Source organism: Denticeps clupeoides, chromosome 16, assembly GCF_900700375.1.
Source record: "Denticeps clupeoides chromosome 16, fDenClu1.1, whole genome shotgun sequence".
In the NCBI taxonomy this organism is placed as follows: domain Eukaryota; kingdom Metazoa; phylum Chordata; class Actinopteri; order Clupeiformes; family Denticipitidae; genus Denticeps; species Denticeps clupeoides.
The window spans coordinates 15,535,273-15,560,307 of NC_041722.1; the positions used below are offsets into that span (position 1 = coordinate 15,535,273).

Here is a 25,035-nt window from a genome sequence, read left to right on the forward strand (position 1 = left end):
ATTTCCATACTGGTTTGCATATGTTTTGTTTCTGGTTTAAATTCCATTGGACGGGACTATAAATGTAGTTTGTCCAGTAGACTGCTTGCTGTGGTTACTAAATAAAGGGCATTTGTATTGTTGGAACATAACAAGAAGGTGGAAATTTACACAGCAGAAGACATCTGAAAACATACTGGATGCACCATCCTGGTAAGAATGAAAATGAAATAAATCATTTAGACACCTTGTACATACTAATGAACCTTGTGCATACTTTCACTTGTCTGTGTCTCAGTGTGTTTAAGTCTGCATTCTTCATCTGTAATTGATTCTTTCGTTGAGTATTATGTTTGGTTCCGGGTTCAAATAAATGGTCTGATTAATTTCCATTATAATAAAGTTCTTGTTATATGATCCAAGATAAGTTTCCATGATGAATAGTCAAACAGACATTTGGGGACCTTATACAAATTTTTTAAAAACATTTTTTTGTGGTCTAAATGATATGACGTTTAGTCCACCAGGTGTTTGAAGCATACAAACAGTGAACAACACAATAAGAATATTGAAGAAACATACATGCTACAGGAGACATTCCAACAATAACATAGCAATAAACCATTAAATATTAATTTGCACATTCTAACTTTCCAGTGCGGAGGTGTGCTGGAATGAGACGCAACAAGATTAGCCTGCTTGTGCTTTTCAAATGATAATGATATGGTAATCATCTTTGTGAAAAAAATATGCAGTTATTTTAGGCATTTTAACTGTGTAATATCTAAAACTTTTAGATATTACACATTTATTGGTTTTATTTGATTCCTGGATAATAATGTCCATTGTGGAACTGTAATAGCTCTCTCCATATTTTTTAGCTAAGAAAATGTTATCTTTTCACAGATCAATTAATTTGAATGACTATGGAGAGTAAAGCAGCATATGCAGTGGTTTGCCTTGCACTGCTTGGTAAGTTCTTTAGAACCCATAACATAACTCATAAACATATAAATAACAGTTTTAAGCATTTTTAACAAGTTTAATGTCACTTCTTCTTTAACAGTTTGTGCTTGTACAGTACAATCTGGTAATTATTCATTTTTGTATTTTTCACAAGAGATTTTCAGCTACCAGCTGCAATCTCAAATTTTAATCAAGGAAAAGATAATGTGATCAGGACAGGCATTGTTTTTCATATGTATGTAAAAGGTTCCAGTTTGCGGAATAAAAAAATATTAAGAACTGCATAATGAATGAACAAGAAATGGTCTAGTTCAAACAAATTACATTAAACAAATATTAATATTGTCCAATCTCGCCATAAATCTCATAGCTACCACCACAACAAGTAAACCAACAACAACCACCAGCACAACCATAAAACAGTCTGGTTAAGTATTTTAATTTAGATTTTTTACATTTAAATAAATTGCTAAATAAACATCAGATGAAGAACAAGTTTCAGTTTTAAACAAACATTAAAGGTTTCCATTGCAAATCTTACAGCTGCTATGAGAACAACGTCACCTATCACCATCACAACTACCATGCAGGCTCCTGGTAAAGCATTTACATTTTTTGTAGTTATATTTTAATTAAATATATTTTAAAAAGGTAATTATGTTTTCACTTGATGCTGTCATATGTTTTCACAGCTACAAACAAATCCAAACTAGCTACCGCTACCACCACACCCCCAACAATGCCACCTTCTGGTAAATTGTTGTAATTTTTGTCATTTAAAATGCCAGTCTTGCGTCTTACAGCACAGAGGACAATGAGGGGGTTGGAGTGATGAGCGGATGTGCAGTGCAGAAAGGTGTACAAAGGAGAGAAATAAAACATGCGGTCTTTCTGTATATGAGTTCTACTGAGCATTGAAATTTTGAAATAGTAAAATAAAAAATAATTTCAATGGATAAGTATTATTATTATTAGAACCCAGCCAGATCCTTAACCAAACAGCAGTTTCATTTTCAACCAAATATTAATACTCTCTTTATCTCACAGCTACCACCACAACCAGTAGAACACAGAATCTCACCACAAATGCCAAACAATCTTCAGGCAAAGTATTTTTATTTGACAACTAATTAACCGAATGGGATTGAATATTTAAAAAATATCATATACTGTACCATGTATTATCTGTATTATCTTATGAGAAACATTTTATAAAGCAATCTGGTTAAGTATTTTAATTTAGATTTTTAAAGACAACATTTATATAAATTGCAAAACAAACAGCAAATGAAGAATGGATTTTAGTTTTAAACAAACATTAAAGGTTTCCATCTTACAGCTGCTATGAGAACAACGCCACCTATCACCATCACAACTACCATGCAGGCTTCTGGTAAAACATTTACATATTTTTTTAGCTATATTTCAATTAAATATATTTAAAATAGCTAAATATGTTTTCACTTGATGCTGTCATATGTTTTCACAGCTACAAACAAATCCAAAGTAGCTAACGCTACCACCACACCCCCAACAATGCCACCTTCTGGTAAATTGTTGTAATTTTTGTCATTTAAAATGCCAGTCTTGTGTCTTACAGCACAGAGGACAATGAGGGGGTTGGAGTGATGAGCGGATGTGAAGTGCAGAAGGGTGTACAGAGGAGAGAAATAAAACATGCGGTCTTTCTGTATATGAGTTCTACTGAGCATTGAAATTTTGAAATAGTAAAATAAAAAATAATTTCAATGGATAAGTATTATTATTATTAGAACCCAGCCAGATCCTTAACCAAACAGCAGTTTCATTTTCAACCAAATATTAATACTCTCTTTATCTCACAGCTACCACCACAACCAGTAGAACACAGAATCTCACCACAAATGCCAAACAATCTTCAGGCAAAGTATTTTTATTTGACAACTAATTAACCGAATGGGATTGAATATTTAAAAAATATCATATACTGTACCATGTATTATCTGTATTATCTTATGAGAAACATTTTATAAAGCAATCTGGTTAAGTATTTTAATTTAGATTTTTAAAGACAACATTTATATAAATTGCAAAACAAACAGCAAATGAAGAATGGATTTTAGTTTTAAACAAACATTAAAGGTTTCCATCTTACAGCTGCTATGAGAACAACGCCACCTATCACCATCACAACTACCATGCAGGCTTCTGGTAAAACATTTACATATTTTTTTAGCTATATTTCAATTAAATATATTTAAAATAGCTAAATATGTTTTCACTTGATGCTGTCATATGTTTTCACAGCTACAAACAAATCCAAAGTAGCTAACGCTACCACCACACCCCCAACAATGCCACCTTCTGGTAAATTGTTGTAATTTTTGTCATTTAAAATGCCAGTCTTGTGTCTTACAGCACAGAGGACAATGAGGGGGTTGGAGTGATGAGCGGATGTGAAGTGCAGAAGGGTGTACAGAGGAGAGAAATAAAACATGTGGTCTTTCTGTATATGAGTTCTACTGAGCATTGAAATTTTGAAAGATTAAAGGAAAAATATTTTGAATGGATAAGTATTATTATTATAAGAACCCAGCCGCTGTTGAAGCATGTTATAGAGTGTTTGTTTGTACTTGTAGATCCTTAACCAAACAGCAGTTTCATTTTCAACCAAATATTAATACTCTCTTTATCGCACAGCTACCACCACAACCAGTAGAACACAGAATCTCACCACAAATGCCAAACAATCTTCAGGCAAAGTATTTTTATTTGACAACTTATTAACCGAATGGGACTAAATATTTTTTAAAAAGTAATATAGCCTGTACTATCTGTATTATCTTATGAGAAAAAAAATTATAAAGCCATCTGGTTAAGTATTTTAATTTAGATTTTTATTGACAACATTTATTTAAATTGCAAAACAAACAGCAAATGAAGAATGGATTTTAGTTTTAAGCAAACATTAAAGGTTTCCATTGGAAATCTTACAGCTGCTATGAGAACAACGCCACCTATCACCATCACAACTACCATGCAGGCTTCTTTTTAGCTATATTTCAATTAAATATATTTAAAATAGCTAAATATGTTTTCACTTGATGCTGTCATATGTTTTCACAGCTACAAACAAATCCAAAGTAGCTACCACTACCACCACACCCCCAAGAATGCCACCTTCTGGTAAATTGTTGTAATTTTGTCATTTAAAATGCCAGTCTTGTGTCTTACAGCACAGAGGACAATGAGGGGGTTAGAGTGATGAGCCAATGTGAAGTGCAGAAGGGTGTACAGAGGAGAGAAATAAAACATGTGGTCTTATTATATATGAGTTCTACTGAGCAATTTCTACTGAAATTTTGAAATAGTAAAAGGAAAAATCCTTTGAACGGATAAATATTAACGGATAATATTACAGCCGCTGTTGAATGTTAAAGAGTGTTTGTTTGTACTTGTAGATCCTTAACCACACAAATATTAATACTCTCTTTATCTCACAGCTACCACCATAACCAGTAGAACACAGAATCTCACCACAAATGCCAAACAATCTTCAGGCAAAGTATTTTTATTTGACAACTAATTAACCAAATGGGAGTAAATATTTTTACAAATTAATAAATCCTGTATTATCTGTATTATCTTATGAGAAATTGCAAAACAAACAGCAAATGAAGAACAAGTTTCAGTTTTAAACAAACATTAGTAAGAGTTTGACAATAAATTTTACAGTGTGTCTAAAGTAAATAGTATATGACTAAATATTCAAAATTTCCCATTTTATCAAGTAATTTTGATAATTTAAATTTAATTTAAACAAAAAAATAATATTTGTTTTAAACAAATATTAACATTCTTTCTTGTAAATGTCACAGCTACCACCTCAACAACTAGACCAACATCAGGTAAAGTATTTCAGGTTCTAGTACTGGGACACTTTAGGGGCCCAGGTAATATGGGTCCAGAACGCCCTACATTAAACATCACCTGATCACGTGATGCGTGACTTTTTTTTTATTTTATCAGACAAATTAATGTTTCAGATTGTGTAGTATAATTTGAATCCTTACAGTAATGACAGTTTTAAAATGTTTTAACACACTCACAGCAACCACCAGAACATCCACACTCTCTAGAACCTCAACGACCATGCGAACATCTGGTGAAGGTTTGAAATTTGACTTTCATTGTAGAACAAATTAATAAATGATCAAATGAATGAACAAATAATGTATGCATTTATAACTCTTAGATAAAGTTTTAATACTGAAGTATAACCTAAAATACAATGCCTAAAAAAGATTGAAAAAGACAAAAAATATTGAAAATGCTGCAATTAAACCTTACAGTCAATAATCTTCCATTTGAATTGTGCAGCTTCTACCACAACTGCTGCAGAAAGAAGCACTTCCACAACTAACTTACAACATTCTGGTAAAGAATTTATAAAACTGTAAATTACTTGTAAAGTAGAACAAATACCTTTTTTTTGTACCTTTCATTTTGGGAACCACCAGTAGCTCCACAGGTTTATGTGGACTGGTCCAACAATTTGGGGGCAGTAATTTTTGTAGTATAGTAATTTTTAGTTTTTATTTCCAGTTTGTATGAGATTAAAAAATGATTGTGATATGTCAGTGACAACATGCATGTGAATTTTGAATCTCACAGCTTCCACAACCTCTGATTTCCCCACCGTGGATCCTTCTGGTAAAGTATCTGAAATAGCATTTATTCATTTGGAATGGTGTTTATATAGAGATTAAGAACCATCTGTAGGTTCATTGACTTTCTAACTCTCATGTCCATGTCGTACTGGAGCAAGTCATGGACCATGAGGTACTTTACATGCAGCCTCTCCTTAACCTCCATGGCCTGGCCCAGCAGTATTTAGAACTAGAGGAATAACAGTTTCTGTAAAAGGTTTTTTAAAAGGTGCTAGCCATGTGATGCAGCTCACTTTCATCTCAATGCAGCACCCAGTCTACAGGGCAGTCTGCAGGGCCTTATCTGATATCTGATTTAATTTGAGCTCATCCTACAACAAAGAAATGTATGGGTGACATGCATTTAGTTTATAATCTGAATTCATTCATAATCTGTTATGGAGGAGATAGGAATGAGCACAAATTACATTTTGGGGACAGGTACAGTAAGAAGTCATTTCTGAAAGAGAGGATCAAACCAAACCCTTTCTTGCAGATTAAGTGTTTGAGTGGCACAGAATTCTATTATCAGTTTACATGACACTTTTTTCATGTTCCAGTCTCAATTTTGGATCACTCAGATAACACCACCAATACAACTTACGCTGCCAGACAGTGTGACAAAATGCCATATTCTGGTAAAGTATTTACAGCGTTTGAATTTCTAATAGATCCATCAGTTTATGTTATTATTATTCTTTAAGTTATTACCTGTGGTTGTCTATGTGTCACATTCTTGATAGTAATATTCTACATTTTGAATCTTACAGCTTATTCCACTGTGAATATCTCCACCATGCAGCCTCCTGGTAAATTACATTAATTAATAACAAAAAATAAGTAAAATAATGCAAACAGAACTATTGAATCATGGGAAATGTATCAATGTATGTTGACATGCATCCTATGTCATTTCTAATTAGTTAAATATATATAGATCAGTCATTAAACCTTAAAATTGATCTGCATGTTAGAATGGCCCCTGGCAAGGGAGAGGTTTTTAGACAGCACATTAATATTAAAGATGTACATCACATCAGTTACCCAGGATCCAGAAGGCAGTGTTGGGAAGATTACTCTGGAACTGTAATTAATGACAATTTGAAGTAACCCTATTTAAAATGTAATAGTAGAGTAACTTTTCAATTACTAAATGAATGTAAAGTAACTAAATGGATTGCTTTTTGATTACTTTTGTAAATTACGAGCAAGTATTCTAAACCGTTAAACATTTTGAAATTTTGGAACCTGGCAGTGTACCTTCCAGAACCTTACATCTGTTCTAAACTTTGACTACTGCCAAACTCCTTAAAGGTTCCATGACTTTGTGAGATTACTTTACATTAATAAAAGTTCCCTGAGCCTGTCTATGTTCCTGCAGTGGCTAGAAATTGTGAAAGCGTGCTTTGGCCATTCTGCTTCACCATTCAGAGAGCAGCAGGTCAGACGGTCGGATCTGGAATTTGGCCCCTTATGTCGAGAATTTAGCACCCTCCCCTAAAAAGTAGCTCCACTGACCGTCATGGCTTGCAAATGACTTGCATTAAAGTTGCTCAGTTATTAGATCAGAAAATGAGCACAAATGTATTTTTATAGTTCCGTCACGCAAGCCTCTGAAGAACCAGCGGCTTAGTTTCAGTTTTTCTGGAAAAACGCAGACACGACTTCCTGTCCAAGCCAAACATTGTTGTTGGTGAATGGTGTTGATGACGTAAATTCCGTGAATGCCCACTCAACTCCGATAGGCTGCTCTCCTCCTCATCATTACCATTTAAAGTTACAGACACACAAATTCTTTCTTTTAGGTGTTTTTTATCCATTTGGCCCTGGTGACTGTTGGTGTAGTCATACAGATGATGGGAGCTGTCCTTTGATCCCTCTGTCAGAGTCATTCCACTTCTTCGGACTCACATACAGACAAATATTTGTACGTATAATGAAACTGATGTCACACTTCACACTGAATCAGGTACTGAGCAAAAAAAAAGATAATGTTGCAGAATATATACAGTATATACACACACACACACACACACAGTGCAGGTGTTTAAGTTGGTTGAGGTGGTGATGTGAGGTCTTGGTGAGGTGGTCAATGTATGTAACCAAATGCAAAAGTTAAGTTTTAAAGTTGTTTTCTTTGCTCTTTTATCTTTTTTCTTTTTTTATTTACTATAAATAATATCATAACACAATATTTCCTCTGTTTCAGGTGAACAACAATGGTCATCTGACATTTAACACAGCTTCAGGTGCCTTTAGACCTGATTGGTTTCCTTCTAGTCCTGTCAGAGACATCATTGCTCCGTTTTGGACAGATATTGACACCAGACAGAATGGGAACGTCTACTACCAGCAGTACACCAGTGGGGATGTACTACAAGCTGCTACACTCAACATCAACCAATACTTCCCTAACGTGACTTTTAATGCCTCCTGGGTCTTGGTTGCAACATGGGACAGGGTGGCCTACTATCCAACTACACCAACAGTAAGTTATGTTTCTAACATTAAGTACAATTTTTTAATTATTTGAATTTGTCTGCACTGATCAGCCACTCTTGTTATGAATATATTTCTTTAGACTGTAAGAGTGATCATGAGCAAATCATGTATACAGGGTCTTTACCTATTTTCAGATCCAGTAGGATGATTTCCTAAGCTAAAATATGTGGTACTTCCTAATAAATGATTTATTAGATGCTTTTTGATAAAATATTTAGAAAAGAAGACTTGCTGACAAATAAATGATCTTTTGCCTTCTAGGAATCCTCTTTCCAGGTGGTTTTCATTTCAGATGGCAGTCGCTCCTTTGTTCTGATGAACTATGGTGACATTGCTCCAGCACACAATGTTGAGGTAAGAAGTATGTTCTGGAATTCCAGTGTTTGCATGTGTGTTAGTGGTGACAGACTGTAGTATGAGCAACTTGCTCTTTTCTTTTGTTGTGTAAAGATTGGTTATGACACAGTTGGCTCCAGAAGCTATTGCTCACTTCGAGAGACCTTCTCAGGCAACTTTAGTTCTACTACCCTGAAGAATGTCAGCAATGTGAATGTCCCAGGTCGTTTTGCCTTCAGGACAGATCAAGGCTCAGGACAATGTCCAAAACAAGGTAGATAAAACATACTGACAAAAAAAACTAAGAAAAGTACATTATATTCTTATGCATTCTGTCTATATTGCTGTTAGCATGAGAAATAAGACTGTACATATTATAAACAAATCAATAAAAATTACTTTAAAAAATGTCTACATAACAATACAAATTAAGCACCAGACTATGAATGTCAAATCAGTGTAACGCGAGTGCAGACCTGGCGCTGCAGTGGCTCACTATCTCACTATTCTCTTCTCACAGGTAACACCACAACTGTCCCATCTCCTACACCCTGAATATATCTCAGTTTATGTGGTTTCCACGGTCACTGACTCTGACCATGTACAGATTGTGTTTCTGTGTGTATCCCTGTTCTCCAGACATGCTTGTAGATATGAGTTTTGTCTTTTGTGACTATTAACCTTAGACACTGATATCCGCTCCAAATGATGTATGTGATGTGTTGAAGCATAAAATCCACTATTGAGTGTCTTACATATATTTGCTCATGGGTCAGCTCATGGTAATTAGGAAAACTTAACTTCCATGCCTTCCACAGCTGAAAATAGGTCATTTTAGAAATCATCGAATTATAACCACTTTTATGTCCTTATAGAAGCCTCCACTGCTTTTAAATAATTTACGTTTTACATTTGCATGTCTTTATATAAATGTAATTAGTTTTACTGAACAGTAACATTTGTCTTTTATATCATTTCATTTCATTAGTTTCTCTTGTAATGTACTAACGAATAAATATGCTATATGTCTATGAAAATCGGTTCATTGATTCATTCAGTTTTATTATTATTATTATTATTATTGTTTTCATGTCTGAAATTAAGGCTATAAGTCGAATTTTTCTAAAAGCATCCACTTACAAGGAATGTTTTTAGAATGCACAAGGCATTGGTCCCTAGTACCCATCTCTTTAGTTGGAACAGTGAGATACAGTTAGGCTTTATGGGAACAATGTATGACAGTGGAATCTTCCTCAAAGGTACTTCAGTATCACCTGGATGACCTAACTGGTGTGAAATCTACCAGTTAAAATGTTTACGTGCATTCGGCATGTGGTGCAGTTGCTGAATTTAGACCCTGTCTGTATCTATCAAAATCACTGAAGGGAGAAAACAAGTGAACCACCTACAGGGTCTATTACAATTACAGTCTTTAACAATTTTAGGCCAATCTGGCCTTTCTGTTAAACACCATGTTGGACAAATCCATGATATTTACCAGTCTTATCTTATTCAAATCTGTCATTCAGTCAAATGTGTCACCTTGTGTCATCAGTGGGGACCCCTGTCCTGGGGTGTGAACTCGACAGAGATGGTGAAGAGATTTCTCAGGGAAAATAGCATCTTTCAAAAACTGCTGGTGTCCTTCTACCGCTTTTGCATTGAGAGCATCCTGTGCTACTGCCTCTGCGAGTGGTTTTCTAGCTGCACTACAGCTTGTGAAGACCAGGAAACCATCGGTTGTTCTCTACCCTCTCCGGACAAACAGCACAGCTCACGCTGCCTCAAGAGAGCACAAAACACCATAAAGGACTCCTTACATCCTTCTTGGCAGTGCAACTTTTGTTTGGTCTCCAGACTGGGAGGAAATACAAGACAGACACCCGGTTCGCAGTAGCAGTCTACCCTGCGCTTCTCCGTGGCCTGAATGCTTTGTATGTCTTTGTGTCAAGGCTTAATTGTATTTTATTTTTTACTGAAATAAAGAGAAAATTCCCCTCCTCTTTACCAGAGCCATATTTAAACACAATAACCAGTCAGTGTGTAACAGTGGAAGAACAATTTATTGCAGAATTTCAAATAAACCAGACACACACAAATCCTGATAATTATTTTACAGTTTTATTTGACAAAATATTTGTCAGATAGGGATTCTATGAGCATAAAAAAAAACTCAAACCAAAATTAACATTTCATGTGTTTAAAGATATTCATATTAATAAATAGTTAAATTAAACACAGCAAAAATATAAATAAAGTATAAAAAGGCCATTTCAAAAAACAATGAGAACGCTTTACATAAATTTACAACAGTTTAGACAATGTAAACAGGACAGAGCTATTCTTTGTCCACTGCAGGACAGTTGGCTCTCAGTCCCAATCTGCCTCTCTTCCTCCTTCTCCTGGTCCTCGGGAATGACTGTCTGCCTGGTTTCCCTAGAAAGGATGGCAGAAAAAGAATTACTATGAACACTGTATTATTTGATAATTACTAAGAACAGGTTTTGGATGTTCTCTTGTTATCTTCCACATATTTTCTGTGATCAAGATATACAACACACTGGACCATATGAGAGAACATTTTGCTTTAGCTCCACATGCAAAGGTATACATTTGTTAACAATGTTCAAATTATCCACCCCACACCCACAGAACCTACTTCTGTCAATTCTACTACCACAGAATTATAGCAGAACAAGAGGACGGGACAGACGACCTGTTCAAAAGGATAAAAGCAGGTCTGGACAGTTTTAGTCAGCAGACCAAATGAAAGCCCATGTTCTAATGAGTGTCTCTCAGTCCCAATCTGCCTCTCCTCCTCCATCTTATCCAGCAGTGCCACCATGTGGCTACAGGATTACTGAATGTGTGTAAGAGTTGGAGGTTTATTGTTATGTTTGCTGTTGGTGAATAACCATGCGGACTCTCGACACGCGGTCTGATTCTTTTTCTCTTTATTTCCGTATACCCAGAATCCCTTACAGCAACACCCACAACCTGGAACATATGTAACATATGTAACATACGAACCCTGACCCAATCATGGACTGCCAGACAGGAAGGAGTCACCTTCCGTCGGCGATCAAAGGACTGCTTCATCCGGCGCTGAGAAGTCGAAACCCTGTGGCGCAGGGCCGCTGCAGTAAGCGGAGGAGGCTGTGGCCACAGCCGGTCTAATGGAAGCTGCAGCTCCCTACCCAGCATGAGGAGAGCTGGGGAGACGCCAGTGGTGGAATGGAGAGATGATCTGTAATGAAGCAGGGAGACGTAGAACAGCCTCCACGTTAGAATTTAAGGGTGTGATTCCCTCTCCAGACAGGCGAAAGCCCACAAAATCGACCGCTGACACAGTGAAGACACATTTGTCCCCATTCAGTGTAAGATTGTGACCTGCCAGGATCTTGAAGACGCGGTCCAGGTGCTCATCATGTGATGCGAGGGTTGGACCAGGCACCACAATGTCATCCAGATAATTCACTACCCCCGAAACTGCAGCAAAGATGGTGGACATGATTTTCTGGAAGCAGCTAGGGGCAGAGCTGAGGCCGAAAGGCATCCTAGTATAGTGGAAGACGCCCATGTGTGTGACAAAAGCAGTCAGGTTGCGGCTCTCAGGATGCAGCGGAACCTGGACATAACCCTGTCGAAGGTCTAGTTTGGAGAAGACAGTAGACCCATGGAATTTAGTGGCCAGCTCCTCCACAGTAGGCAACAGCTGTGTTGACCGACCTTAGATCCACGCACGGCCGCAGAGTCCCGGACTTCTTCCGTGCCAGCACCAGGTTGGAGACCCAGGGTGAAGCATCAATCCGCTCAATTATGCCCAGCTCGAGCAGGTTGTTGAGTTCCGCAGTGACTTCTTCACGAAGAGCCAGAGGAAGGCGGCGCAATGGCTGAATGGCCGGTCGCACGTCTGGTTTGAGCAAGGGCTGGTGGTTAAATGCGGTGAGGCAGCCCAGGCCAGTGAACAGAGAGGGCCAGCTTTGCTGCCAGGGTGAGCCCACCGTGAGAATGGTGGCACCATCCACATCAATCAGTGAAAAGCCCAGACTGCTGAACAAGTCCAGACCCATTAGGTTAGCCCCGTGGCGCGAGACGTGAAAAGTAAAAGACGGTAAAGTTACACTCTGATACTGAAGTGGTAGGGAAACTGTGCCTACTATGTCTATTTTGGAATTCCCATACCCACTCAGGGCTCACAGTCAGGGTGGAGACGGAGAACAGATCTTGTTCAGCGCCGTGCGGAGGTGGAGCAGCAGCCGCCGCGTTCCACTCACAAGGCCGCGCGTCACCATCATCCTTCTCGGCCTCCAGGGCTCTTCAGCCCGGTGGAGCCCGAATTCGTCTCGGGGAGGAGCGCTCATGGTGATGAAAAAAGGGTTAATAACACAACAGTGATATGCAACAACAATATCCTGAAAGAAAAAGCAAGTTAAAATTATAAGTTATAAGATGCAATAAAATTAACAATAAAAAAGTAGCAGTTCGTGATGAAAAAGTCGTGAAAAAAGCCTTGAAAGCGAGCAGCCGCAAGCAGTCAAGTGAGGTTGGCAAGCATCTGAAACTTTTTAACAAGTTTTGTTTAATTAAGAGCTCCTCGGCCAATCAGGATTCTGTGTTTTTTTTTACAGTAGTCATGGTAACCTGTCATGTCTGAACATGTTGGCGGGGTTTTTTGTTTGTGTGTTTTTTTATAAATTCATTTTTTTGCCCATCCACAGTCTACTTTTTTCCCCAACTGTTAAATTAGTGTACATTTAGTGTACATTTGCGCCTTCTGCTGACACAGTTTTGTCATGACTTTAGTTTAATAAAATCAGGAGCTGAGGTTATGACATATAAATACATATATATATATATACACACACACACACACACACACACACAGAGACTACAGGCAGCTCAGCAGACGGCTCAGTGTGTGTGTATATATGTGTGTGTGTGTGTGTGTGTGTGTGTATATATATATATATATACACACACACACACACACACACAATACAGGCCAAAAGTTTGATCACATCTTCTCCTTCAATGTGTTTTCTTCATGAAATCTTTCACTTCATGTGTCACTTAATGACATTTTTCAAAACAACACCATTCCCGTTTCAACCCCGAAGGCTGTCAGCAATGTTAATGTCCCTGGACGATTAGCATTCAGGACAGACCAAAGTTCAGGGAAATGGTGAAATCTATTTATCCTTTATAATTTTTTACATATAAAATCTAAAAATACTAAGCCAATCTACATATATTTAGTTATGTAGATTATGTTGAATTCTCTCATTTTACATCTACAAATACAACAGCAAGCACTACACAGATGACCAGTACCACCACCACATCTGGTAAAGTATTTTGAGTTTGAGTCAGAATAGCAACATATTCACCTCATCTCTGTTAAATGAAAACAAATGTTATGAACAGACCAAACAAATGCATTATGGTTTATAATGAAATACTGCATTGCAGCATTGTATGTGAATTAAATGAAGAAAGGTAATCAAACAATTTAAGGAACTGCTAAAGAATTGCAATGATAGAGGTGTTTAGCTTCTTTACTGGAATGAAGTAGTTGGCTTTCACTCTTAAGATTGATGTCACGTATAAAATGTTATATTAAGATTTTGTTAATCACTAATCTTCCACCATATCCTCCAGTGCAACATCTACCACCAGTTTGGACATATTTCAGAGCTGCAACATCACTCGAGTGCCCAAAAGCACAAGGTGTGCAATACTCAGAGACATGGCCAAGGTAAGAAAGGCTGAAAGATGACCACCACTGAACAAGACACACAAGCTGAAACGTCAAGACTGGGCCAAGAAATATCTCAAGACTGATTTTTCTAAGGTTTTATGGACTGATGAAATCAGAGTGAGTCTTGATGGGCCAGATGGATGGGCCCGTGGCTGGATTGGTAAAGGGCAGAGAGCTCCAGTCTGACTCAGACGCCAGCAAGGTGGAGGTGGAGTACTGGTTTGGGCTGGTATCATCAAAGATGAGCTTGAGGGGCCTTTTCGGGTTGAGGATGGAGTCAAGCTCAACTCCCAGTCCTACTGCCAGTTTCTGGTACAGGAAGAAGTCTGCATCCTTCAAGAAAAACATGATTTTCATGCAGGACAATGCTCCATCACATGCGTCCAAGTACTTTACTTTACTTTATTTAGCAGACGCTTTTATCCAAAGCGACTTACAAGAGGAAGACACCAGCAATTCTCGTTCGATTTCTATAGAATATTGAGTTCACAAACTAAGAGCCCTGATAAGGCTTAGACTTGTCAGTGAAGAGCATGCTCAGAGAACTCCACAGCGTGGCTGGCAAGAAAGGGTATAAAAGAAGAAAAACTAATGACATGGCCTCCTTGTTCACCTGATCTGAACCTCATTGAGAACCTGTGGTCCATCATCAAATGTGAGATTTACAAGGAGGGAAAACAGTACACCTCTCTGAACAGTGTCTGGGAGGCTGTGGTTGCTGCTGCACACAATGTTGATGGTGAACAGATCAAAACACTGACAGAATCCATGGATGGCAGGCTTTTGAGTGTCCTTGCAAAGAAAGGTGGCTATATTGGTCGCTGATTTGTTTTTGTTTTGTTTTTGAATGTCAGAAATGTATATTTGTGAATGTGGAGATGGTATATTGGTTTCACTGGTAAAAATAAATAATTGAAATGGGTATATATTTGTTTTTTGTTAAGTTGCCTAATAATTATGCACAGTAATAGTCACCTGCACACACAGATATCCCCCTAAAATAGCTAAAAATAAAAACAAACTAAAAACTACTTCCAAAAACATTCAGCTTTGATATTAATGAGTTTTTTGGGTTCATTGAGAACATGGTTGTTGTTCAATAATAAAATTATTCCTCAAAAATACAACTTGCCTAATAATTCTGCACTCCCTGTATTTATGTTTGCCTCATTTGTTTGTCTCTATTTATGCCCCCCAATTTGAATCACACAGCTTCCACCACATCCACCAGAGTAACATCTACACCCACTACCACAACCACCTTGCAGCCTTCTGGTAAAGTATTTGACATTTAACATTTTCATGTCAAACTATTCATTTAAATTATATGTCTGACCCCGAGACATCCTCATCGTAAAACTCTAGTTTCTGTGTATTTAAGGACAGTGTAATTACTATTCTGAATGTGAGGCGACGTTGCCCCTGGCCCATCCGGGTGGCCCTAGTTCACTGTTTGGCTGTCCTAATGACCCACATGTCTTTTCTATTTGGTTTGGTAATTAGAACTGATTTGCTTTTTAGCTCAATCTCGTGTGGGTTTCTTGACCCTGCTGTACGCCACATATTGTGTGTTTTACTTTGTATTTCCAGCCCATGAGTCATGTTCACTTTTGTTTATTACAAGTCACCACTTTGCACCATGTGCTTCCTCCTTCAAGCATAGTGGCATGGTACTTAATGTTCTCAATGTAACACTATGCAATACAATGTTATCGATTAGTTGCTTTTTATTATTTTCCGTGGTGGTCCTCTGCCTCTAAGATGTCATGTCCAACCAATTTGGCTCTGGAACATCCCCTGGCATACAATGTTGGTGAGATGATTTCAACATCGTCTACCCCCAACACTGAGCTGTTCATCGAGTCATGTAGTTCGTCTCTGTCATGATCCGGTCCGGAAGGGGTAGACGATCCGGTTTCACTGTTGTCCTGTGTCCTGTTCTGCACCATTAAACCCCTGTATCGTGACGTTGTGCGATTGCGTCCTTTTTCCTCATCATCTCGTCACCTCTTCGTCCTCCTCTGTTCACCTGCCTCGTCATGCCTAAAGGTTGTTACAGTCTCCATATGACAGCTCCAACTACCCAGATTCATACTACTTCATTAATAATGGGTGAGAGAAGCCAACTTTCAGACTACTGTTCTCTTCAATATTATGTACAGTAGCATACGCTAGACGGAGAATTCAGAATCATAATATGCTGATCACACAGATGCATCACAGACAACACTGCACAGATCTACACCTCCAATCTCCTTACCAACAACGACCAGGTAACACCTTACCAGAACTATTGTTTTTTACTCTAATTACTGTGTATAGCAGAGTTAGTTATCACCAGAGTGATGTTTCAACAAATAGGTGTTCATCCAATGCATGGCTGAGAATCCCAACAGCAGGTGCTCCCAGGGTTGCATCAGTGCCAATGATCCCTATTCAGAGTATCTTCACAAGAGACAAGCACCTCTTCACACTACTAGTCACATGATCTCTCAGGGGCCTTTGAGAATCAGGCGGAGCATACCCAGTTCTGAGAAAACCATTTTCAGGAGGTTACGTTTTAACAGCAAGGCTCTTTGGCTCATAACCCTCATGGGTTCAGCCTTTTATGTACTGGGGGTGTAAAGCCTCTGTTGTCAATCAGAAAATCAGAGTCATTAGTCAGAGTCACTAGGCTGAACATTCCTTCAAAGACAGAACTATTGTGAAACTCAGTTTTATCATCATAAATGAATACTCATTCACTTCTGTTATGTAGCGTCTTGCCCAAGACTGAACCTGGACATGAACATTGTTTTTGTTGGAGGATGTCTTGTGGCAGCCATTGCTATGGAGTGGTAATCTACAAGACAAGAGGCTCATATGCCAGCATTCTACCTAATTCTATGCTTTCAGTGCTAACAGTCTAATTTTTCTTTATTTCTGAAATCATTTATTCTGACAATAGTTTGAATACAGCAATTAAACTGCATCAGAAGAGCCTCCTGCATCGTGCTCGACCCCTCACATCCATCACATGAACTTTTTACACTCCTCCCATCCGGCAGACGCTACCGCAGCATCAGGTCTCGATCCTCCAGGATGCGTGATAGCTTCTTCCCACAAGCCATCAGGCTCCTGAACACACTAACTGCGCTCATACTTCCCCCCACACACACTCGCACTGTGGACTAACTCTGTTGCACCTCTGCACTTTATACCTCATTGCTGCAAATATGCACACGCTGCTATACGGACTACCTCTTCTTGTTGCACTGAAACCAATAACTGTACTATCACTACTGCTGTTTATTTGCACAGTCTAAACATGTATATATCACTGGTCACTTTTTAACACTTCATTTTTAGCTAAATTGTATATTCTGTATCCTATTTATTTATATATTGTATTTCATGTGACGCATCTGTTTTCTGTTTTTTTGTTGTCTACTTTTATGTTGCACTGTAAACTGGAGCCACGTCTTCTCATCTCTCTGTATATCTGCACAATATATAGAAGAGATGACAATAAAGGTTACTTGAACTTGAAACCATTTGCTGTTAATTGATTTAGTTTACTTTGCTCCATAGAAGATTTGGATAATTATTTAGATTATCTTATTATTTTATGTTGTGTACACGTACCTACAAATACTTTGTATTTTATAGGAATAATTCAACTTATGTCTTGTTTAAGGATAGACTTTATAGCATTTATACTGTAGGTAACACTGAAATGAAAATACAATGGCAAAATTATTGAAATCTGGTCTGGTTTCCTACATCAAAGTTTCACTCCTCTCTGTCAATTAATGAATGTTAATTTTGAACCAGTAATTATTACATGAACAATATGAAACAATTGAAAATTAATAAACAGAAACTAATTAAAACCATATTTGTCAGTCTGGTTGATACAGCTGGTTTGTCCTTTATTATAATAAATAATGACTTATTCTCTACTATGTAAAGTAAGCATTGTTGTCTATTTTCTGTTATCTAGAGGCTAGACCATGTCTGAAAAGGGACATGAGCATTTTTTGGAGGATGTCTTTTGGCTGCTAAGTTCCCTGCATCAACTGATTCCATGTTAGAATGTTAAAGAATTCATTCTGTGCGTGTTTTGGTTAAAGTTGTAATTAAGTACAGATATAGCTATTCAATCCTGGCTTGTGTGCAGACTTAAATGCTCTTGTCTAAATGCTGTTGTCATGGGTTTCCTCTGGGTTCTCTGTCACCCAAAGTCATGTGCACTAGGTGAATTGCCAGTGGACTGGCAAACTGTGCCCAGTGTACCAGGATGGGCTCTGGCAGCTGCAATCCTGAGTAGGACTAAGCATTTATGGAAAGTGAATGAGAACGGACGTAATTCCTATGTCAGCCAGCAGAAGTCACTATGTCAACAGTATTAAGGCTCTGTTCTTCCTGAGGATTCTGGGTAATGGGTATCTAACAGGCACCAGACATTAGAGAACGGTGGACAACCTTTTCAGCACTATAAAGGGTTAAATTAATTACATTCCATCTTGCAGTCAGTCCCATGTGGGTCTTTCTGCATGGCCAGGTCACACAAAATTATCTTGCATTGCAACAGTCACATCATATGCTATTTGACCTTTGACTCAAATAAATTGATTTTTGGTGATTTTGTAGTGCATTTGTCAAAGTAATGGACCTTCAACCAACAACAAATTGAGTGTTTTAAAGGAGATTTTAAAGTGCAATGCAATCAGAACTGAACACAGTGGAATCCTTGAATATTTAGAAATAACAGCATATCCTAATCCCCTCTCAGCTTCATAGCTGGAAAAAAGCTGTTGGAGGGATCTCATTAGAAACTGTTTAGGTAGAGATGAAAGGATAGCAGGTGACAGGGCAGGGGGTTAAGAAGGCACATCATGGCTGCCTGCCATGGCTATCTGCCAATCATATTGCACATGATAAAACCTTTGCAAAATGTTATACTGTATATAATTATTTTTTTTTTAAATATCACTCTTCTCCGATCCTCATACCTGTAGAAAGCCATCCAGTGTCAGAAAACAATAATAATCTAAATAATTCTAACATGTGCTTCTATTGTGCTGCTAACTCGGTAAACTGTAAAATCAAATACAATTGTATAAATAATATTTAACACTGTAAGGCATGCATGCTAGGTGCATTGGCAACTCTGAAAAATGAATAAATTGGGATGTTCACCTGCCATAAATTTCAGATTGAACATATTTCTGTGATCTCTCTAGCAGAGATCACAGTTATACTGTATATGATATTTGTGTATAATTAAATATATTAAAAATTGTATCTTATCTATCTACATCTATATTATACACCCATTTTCACACGTATTGTGCCAGTGCTTGAGAGGCTTTGGACCGGATTTTTATTTGATTTTATCTGAACCTACTATTAATAATAATAATAATAATAATCATTAATGTGGGTGTGCTAAGGTTTAGGCTCATGTTGAAATGTCCTTGTTTTTCTACTGAAGAATTATTTAAAGGGTTTGAAAAGAAAAACGAAATACAGAATTATAAATAGTCACCGACAACGTTTGAAGTAATGTTTTATTTATCTGTGTGCTGTTATTACACCAACTCACGCGCATGCGCGCTGTTCCGTGTTGATTTAAAGGGGCGCGCTTTGCGTGCGCTTTCCGCCCAGGCACGTACCAACGTCACCGGCGCGCACCGACTTTCCTGGGGAGCAGGAAACGGGAGGAAACCGGGAAAGGGACGGCTTCCACCGAGCCGGGATTAAATGCAGCCCTTGTCGGATATACTCGCCGCAACGCGCCCGGAAACGATGTGATCGCGGGAGGGCGCGACTCCGAACGTGGCTTTGGAGAGTTTTTTTTTTTTTTTTTTTGTCAGGGTTTATTTTGGCCACCGGTCAATCCGCTTCTCTTCGGCTTGGTGACGCGGCTCGTCGGCGGACAGGAAAACTCCGAGAAGTTCCGTCCGGATGCCTAATTTCTCCACAACTTCGCCTTAAGTCCCGAAATACGCTTCGGGCCGGGGCGTCCTGCACACTTTCGGGCCCGGGAGAATATTCCGGCCAGGTACTGGCTAAAGAGTTAGCCGGTTAGCAGCCAGGCTAACCTCGGGTAGCCGTTAGCTTGGAGTTGAAGTTAGCACTAAGCTACGCCTTCGCTCCCTTCCAGCCGTTCTCTCGGCGGCCGGCGTTGCGGTCGCGCTGCGGGCGAACGCCGCGCGTAATTATGGTCGAAAGTTAACGCAGGTCTCGCACGTCTGCGCCCGCTCAGCCCCCGCCGGAGTAGAATGCAGCGCGTCCCGATAGCAGGCTAGCCGCTCCGGACCGGGGTAATTGTCTGATGCTGGTCCGCCTTGTGCGGCCTTTTCGGGTTTTTTTGGAGAACGCTCAGCCTGCCCGGCGCCTCTCACCCAGCTGCGGGACGCCGCCGTTGCATGGCCGGGAGCTCACCGTTACTTTCGAGGCCGACGAGGCAGTAGGTAAACTGGATTCCGATCAGTCCGGAGATTACAGGACTGCCGGCTGCAACAAAAGGAAAGTGGACGCGACTGACATCCCCGCTATTCTGTCAAGGTAAACGGGTCTATAATAAGACTTCGGTGTGTTTTTGTATATATTCTATTCTGTTGCATATTGTACGCTGTCAATATCGAAATGGTCGCTGTCGCTCGATTTTTCAGTGCAATTGCTTGTTTAGGAATGAATATAGATCCTACTTTTGATTATGTAGAAGCCACACAACAATGGCGTATTGTGTTATGCCGTCGTTATTTCATTCACCCTACGTGTCAAAACCATAAAAGTTTGGGAGGGAAAAAAGCAATCGCTTTGCTTTGGGTTGCCAGGTTATAGAATAATTTTTGTTCTTTTAAAGTAATTAAATTTTGTGTTGTTGCTGAACTATTTCGAAATGCAAAGCAAGGTTTAAAATGCCGTGGAGACACATGTGGCCATCTCTAGATTTCAAAGTAATGATTTTGGGATTGATTTCACCTTTGACCCTATTGACGCGACTGAACAGTTCGGCCCCCAGTTGACCAATCGTCGTGTGTGTGGTATGGATTTGGTGGCGATAAGGGCAGGTAACGGTAACGACGTTGGATGCGATGCGGATGGCAGGCATCCTGCTAGTGCCATCTGTCAATCCGTCTCGTGCCTTCCAAAGTAAACCCCTCCCCCTCCAGCCATTTCTATTGTAGAGCTGTTGTCGCCTGACCTGGTTATGAGCGCGCACTTATGACCCAGACCATCTCTCTCTTGTGAAATGAGTTTTTTTTTTTTTTTTTTTTTTTTTATTCCTGCAGCTTTGTAACGCTTTGTTACGTTTTTGTTTGGCTGTCTGAAGGCTGATGCCAGGCGTTTTGGATCACCCTCGGCATCCTAGACTCACTACCTTCGTACAAATCTTTGCAGATGATTTGAGGATAGTCACCTGTATGGTATTGTAAGAGGTATTAGTTATGAATGTGGTGTCTTATTATAATTAATAAGTGTTGTATTACAAAAAATGATAGCAAAAATTTGTGCGAATTGGAGACACTGGTTTGGAAGGATTAAGTAAGAGCTTATGAAATGTCAGGTTTGTGGATGGCCAAGGGTTGTTGGTGTGTGGGACGGTTTGAGCCAATGTCAAACAAGGTGCTGAAAAACTTGTTTGTGTCAGAAAAATGAGCACTCTTGACTGCTGAAAGCTCCAGATGTCAAGCCTAGACCATGGAGCAACTGAAGAATGTTCTCTGACCCCCCCCCCCCCCCCCCCCCCCCTACCTGGGAATGGCAGTGGAATGCACTATTGGCTGTGCTGGAAAAGTTTGGTCCTCTCATTCAGGGCCGTGCCCTCAAAATTCATATAGCATGCTGCTAGATTATATTTTGTCCCTCTGTGCTTCACTTTTCCACTACTTTTTGCTGTACTTATTAATTAATTATTACTTATTAATAATTAATTATTCATAAGATGTTTATAAACATACAAATAGTCTTTATGTGTCTGCTGTGATTCTTGCATTCTTGCACACTACACACTCATTCTACAATAATTTTACTGTTCATGAATGATTTTTTGGACTTTATAAGCCATTGACCACTGCAAAATGAATTCGTTTTTATTCGGTTTTTGAGGTACATCCTGATTCACATCGTGTTTTCAAGCTTCATATTTCTCCCTCCCCCATAACTCTGCTTTTGTTTGCTGCAGATGATGTGCGAGGTGATGCCCACGATAAGTGAGGCGGAGGTCGGCCCAGGAGGTGGTGGACGCGGGTCCGGATTACCCCTGCAGTCGGACTCTGAGGGCCACTTTGAGTCTCTCATGGTGTCCATGCTGGAGGAAAGGGACCGGCTGCTGGACACACTCAGAGAGACCCAAGAGAACTTGTGCTTGTCCCAGAGCAAGCTTCATGAAGTCAGCCACGAGCGGGACTCTTTGCAGAGACAACTCAACACGGCCCTACCCCAAGTAAGTGTTCGCGTTGAGGCCATTTACGGAGGTGGGGGGGTTTACTCCATTCGTTTTCCTCAGCAGATGGCCCAAATGACTAAGATGCAATCGGATCTACAAGGGGGAGGCTTGAATTGCATGTATTGTCTTGACTTGTGTCCCTGAGGATTTTCAGTTTAAAGTCAGTCACCTTTGCTTCGCTCAACTTGTCCATCTTGATGCTTAACTTCTGTGGATGCTTAGGTCTTTTACGTGCACAGAAATATCTGCTCCCATCACAGTGATTAGATAAGCGCGATAAAGGGATTGCAGAACGATGATGAATAGCTTTAATTATCTTTCCAACTGCTGCTAATTGCATCACATAGCCTGCCAAAATGAGCCCAGTGACTCTTATTCCTGCTGCCTGGAATCTTTGGCGCAACACAAGAAGTTGCTTTTGAGCTGCAGGCTTTGCTATTATCTGTAATCACTCACTCCAGGTAATAATTACGATTCAGTTCCATCAATGCGAAGCGTGCACAGCAGGGATTCTGGACCGTTCAATCGCACAACCGGCGAATAGAAGATCGAATGCTATTCTATTGTGCGCATACGCTGTGATCAATGAGCGCAGACATGATGCCACGTGAACCCAAATGCACTGCGGTACGAGAGTCGGAAGTATATTTTCACAGGAGAAACCAAAGTATATTTTCAGTTGGTTTTTCAAGAGTCTCCTCTTTTTACCTTTATCAAGGCCACTTCATGAGCTGCTCTTTAACGTAAAGGAATGAAAAGTGAGTGTTCAGCATAAACCTTCAGGACTGTTTGCAAAGCCATCCCCGCTTTCTGATGTACGGTGGTCCTGACGCCTTAAACATTTTGCTTGTTTTGTGAACACATTCACACACCTTTTTCCCTTTATAGCAGCAGGTTACTGCTTGTTTTTATTGCAAAGATAAGACCAAGTATCTCTGGAATGTAGAGTTTGATAAAGCAGAAAATTAACGGGGTGTTGTCATAATTTGCATGTCTGATTAGGATTTTATCACTTGCATTATCCTTTGTGTATGTGTAGGATTTACTTAACAGATGGTTGCAATGATGTAATCTTATTGAATGAGGCATCTGAGTACCTTTTGAGTTCTGATAGTCTAAGCTGCTCTTACACAGCGTTTGACATGTTGCTCTTGAACGTCTTGGTAACGTCTAGGTGTTGTGGTGGAACGGAGTTCCCTCTCGTGTACTTGCATGTTTTGTAACCATTTTATATTGTGCGACTCAAACATGAGTGCTTATGGGAATGCTAATGAAAGCCATTTGATTACAGCTGTAAAGTGTTGCTTGGAATAATTTCTGCTTGTGGTTTGGATGTGTTTGGCTCTTGGGTCTGTTTTGGAACAAGGTTGTGTGATTTAGACCTGTGCAACAGAGAGCAGCTTGACTCAAGTGGGACATGAAAGAGCTGAATCAGGTGTTGTGCTCAAACTTGGGCTGCAACTATCGAATATTTTTGTAATAGAGTACTGATTTTTTTTTTTCCATCGAGTGCTCTGATAAATCATGATAGTTTCTTTTCTTAAACAACCATTTCAATAGTGTGTAATGCAAAAAAAAAAAGTTTTTGTTAAAAAAAAACACATACATCTTCACAAACAAAGGTTAAGTGTCCTTTGTTTTATTTAAAAAAAAGAAAAAAAGTGGTGTACACCATGCTATGTACAATGGTACAAAAGAGTAAAAAGAAAATATAAGTATTTCTTCAACAGTTTGTTTATCTGTATCCAATTTCCAACAGATTTTGAAATAATCAGCCTTTGAATTTAAAACACTGTTTCAATACCAAAAGAAAATCAATTTTTAAATGCCCAGCCCTATAACACAGGATACATATCAGTAAGCAATCATAACAATATGATACCTTGAAGCTTGAATGCAGTTCAAATGAGGATGCTTTTTCGGATGCTGCATCATTTTGCACTCCGATATCTTCATTTGCCACCATTGCCAGAAAGCGTAAAATAAAAAAGAAAAGTAAAAAAAGTGAAGTGATTGTCACATGTGATTCACAGCAGCACAGCACACGGTGCACACTGTGAAATTTGTCCTCTGCATTTAACCCATCACTCTGAGTGAGCAGTGGGCAGCCATGACAAGTGCCCGGGGAGCAGTGTGTGGGGACGGTGCTTTGCTCAGTGGCACCTTGGCGGATCAGGTTTCGAACCGGCAACCTTCTGACAACAGGGCCGCTTCCTTAACCGCTAGGCCACCACTGCCCCAAAACGCCAGACTGCGCCCGGGATTCGAACCTCATGCCCACGGACTGCGAGACTGGAGACTGGTGATATTACCCCTGAGCTACCCGAAATGTGTGTGTGTGTGGGGATGGTGCTTTGCTCAGT

At 39.2% G+C, this 25,035-nt stretch overlaps 2 protein-coding genes across 23 annotated transcripts in view; both read left to right on the plus strand.

Annotated features, from left to right (window-relative positions):
* Window positions 1–76: 76 nt before the first annotated feature.
* Window positions 77–9,508, plus strand: LOC114766416 (mucin-5AC-like). 4 transcript variants are annotated; one of them, XM_028957188.1, is made up of 26 exons: window positions 77–192; window positions 886–951; window positions 1,046–1,069; window positions 1,316–1,372; window positions 1,489–1,542; window positions 1,638–1,697; window positions 1,993–2,049; window positions 2,285–2,338; window positions 2,435–2,494; window positions 2,790–2,846; window positions 3,082–3,135; window positions 3,232–3,291; window positions 3,625–3,681; window positions 4,051–4,110; window positions 4,428–4,484; window positions 4,803–4,832; window positions 5,036–5,095; window positions 5,305–5,361; window positions 5,599–5,637; window positions 6,194–6,271; window positions 6,404–6,442; window positions 7,439–7,560; window positions 7,843–8,121; window positions 8,397–8,489; window positions 8,586–8,745; window positions 8,992–9,508. In XM_028957188.1, exons 2-26 carry the CDS (start codon window positions 900–902, stop codon window positions 9,024–9,026), a joined length of 1,755 nt encoding a protein of 584 aa, XP_028813021.1. In that variant the 5' UTR covers window positions 77–192; window positions 886–899; the 3' UTR covers window positions 9,027–9,508. The 4 variants fall into 4 exon arrangements, with proteins under 4 accessions (XP_028813021.1, XP_028813022.1, XP_028813024.1 ...); XM_028957189.1 differs by lacking the exon at window positions 2,285–2,338; XM_028957191.1 differs by lacking the exons at window positions 77–192; window positions 886–951; window positions 1,046–1,069; window positions 1,316–1,372; window positions 1,489–1,542 and having other exon boundaries at window positions 1,666–1,697; window positions 1,993–2,054.
* A 10,384-nt stretch (window positions 9,509–19,892) lies between these two features.
* ppfia1 (PTPRF interacting protein alpha 1) overlaps window positions 19,893–25,035 on the plus strand; it is a 34,658-nt gene continuing 29,515 nt past the window's right edge. For 11 of the 19 annotated variants that reach the window (XM_028955982.1, XM_028955983.1, XM_028955986.1 and 8 more), the window contains exons 1-2: window positions 19,893–20,784; window positions 22,409–22,669. In XM_028955982.1, coding sequence (XP_028811815.1) covers window positions 22,409–22,669 — 261 coding nt within the window. In that variant the 5' untranslated portion in view covers window positions 19,893–20,784. The remainder of the gene's footprint in view (window positions 20,785–22,408; window positions 22,670–25,035) is intronic. The other 8 variants (XM_028955993.1, XM_028955997.1, XM_028955995.1 and 5 more) reach the window with 2 other exon arrangements.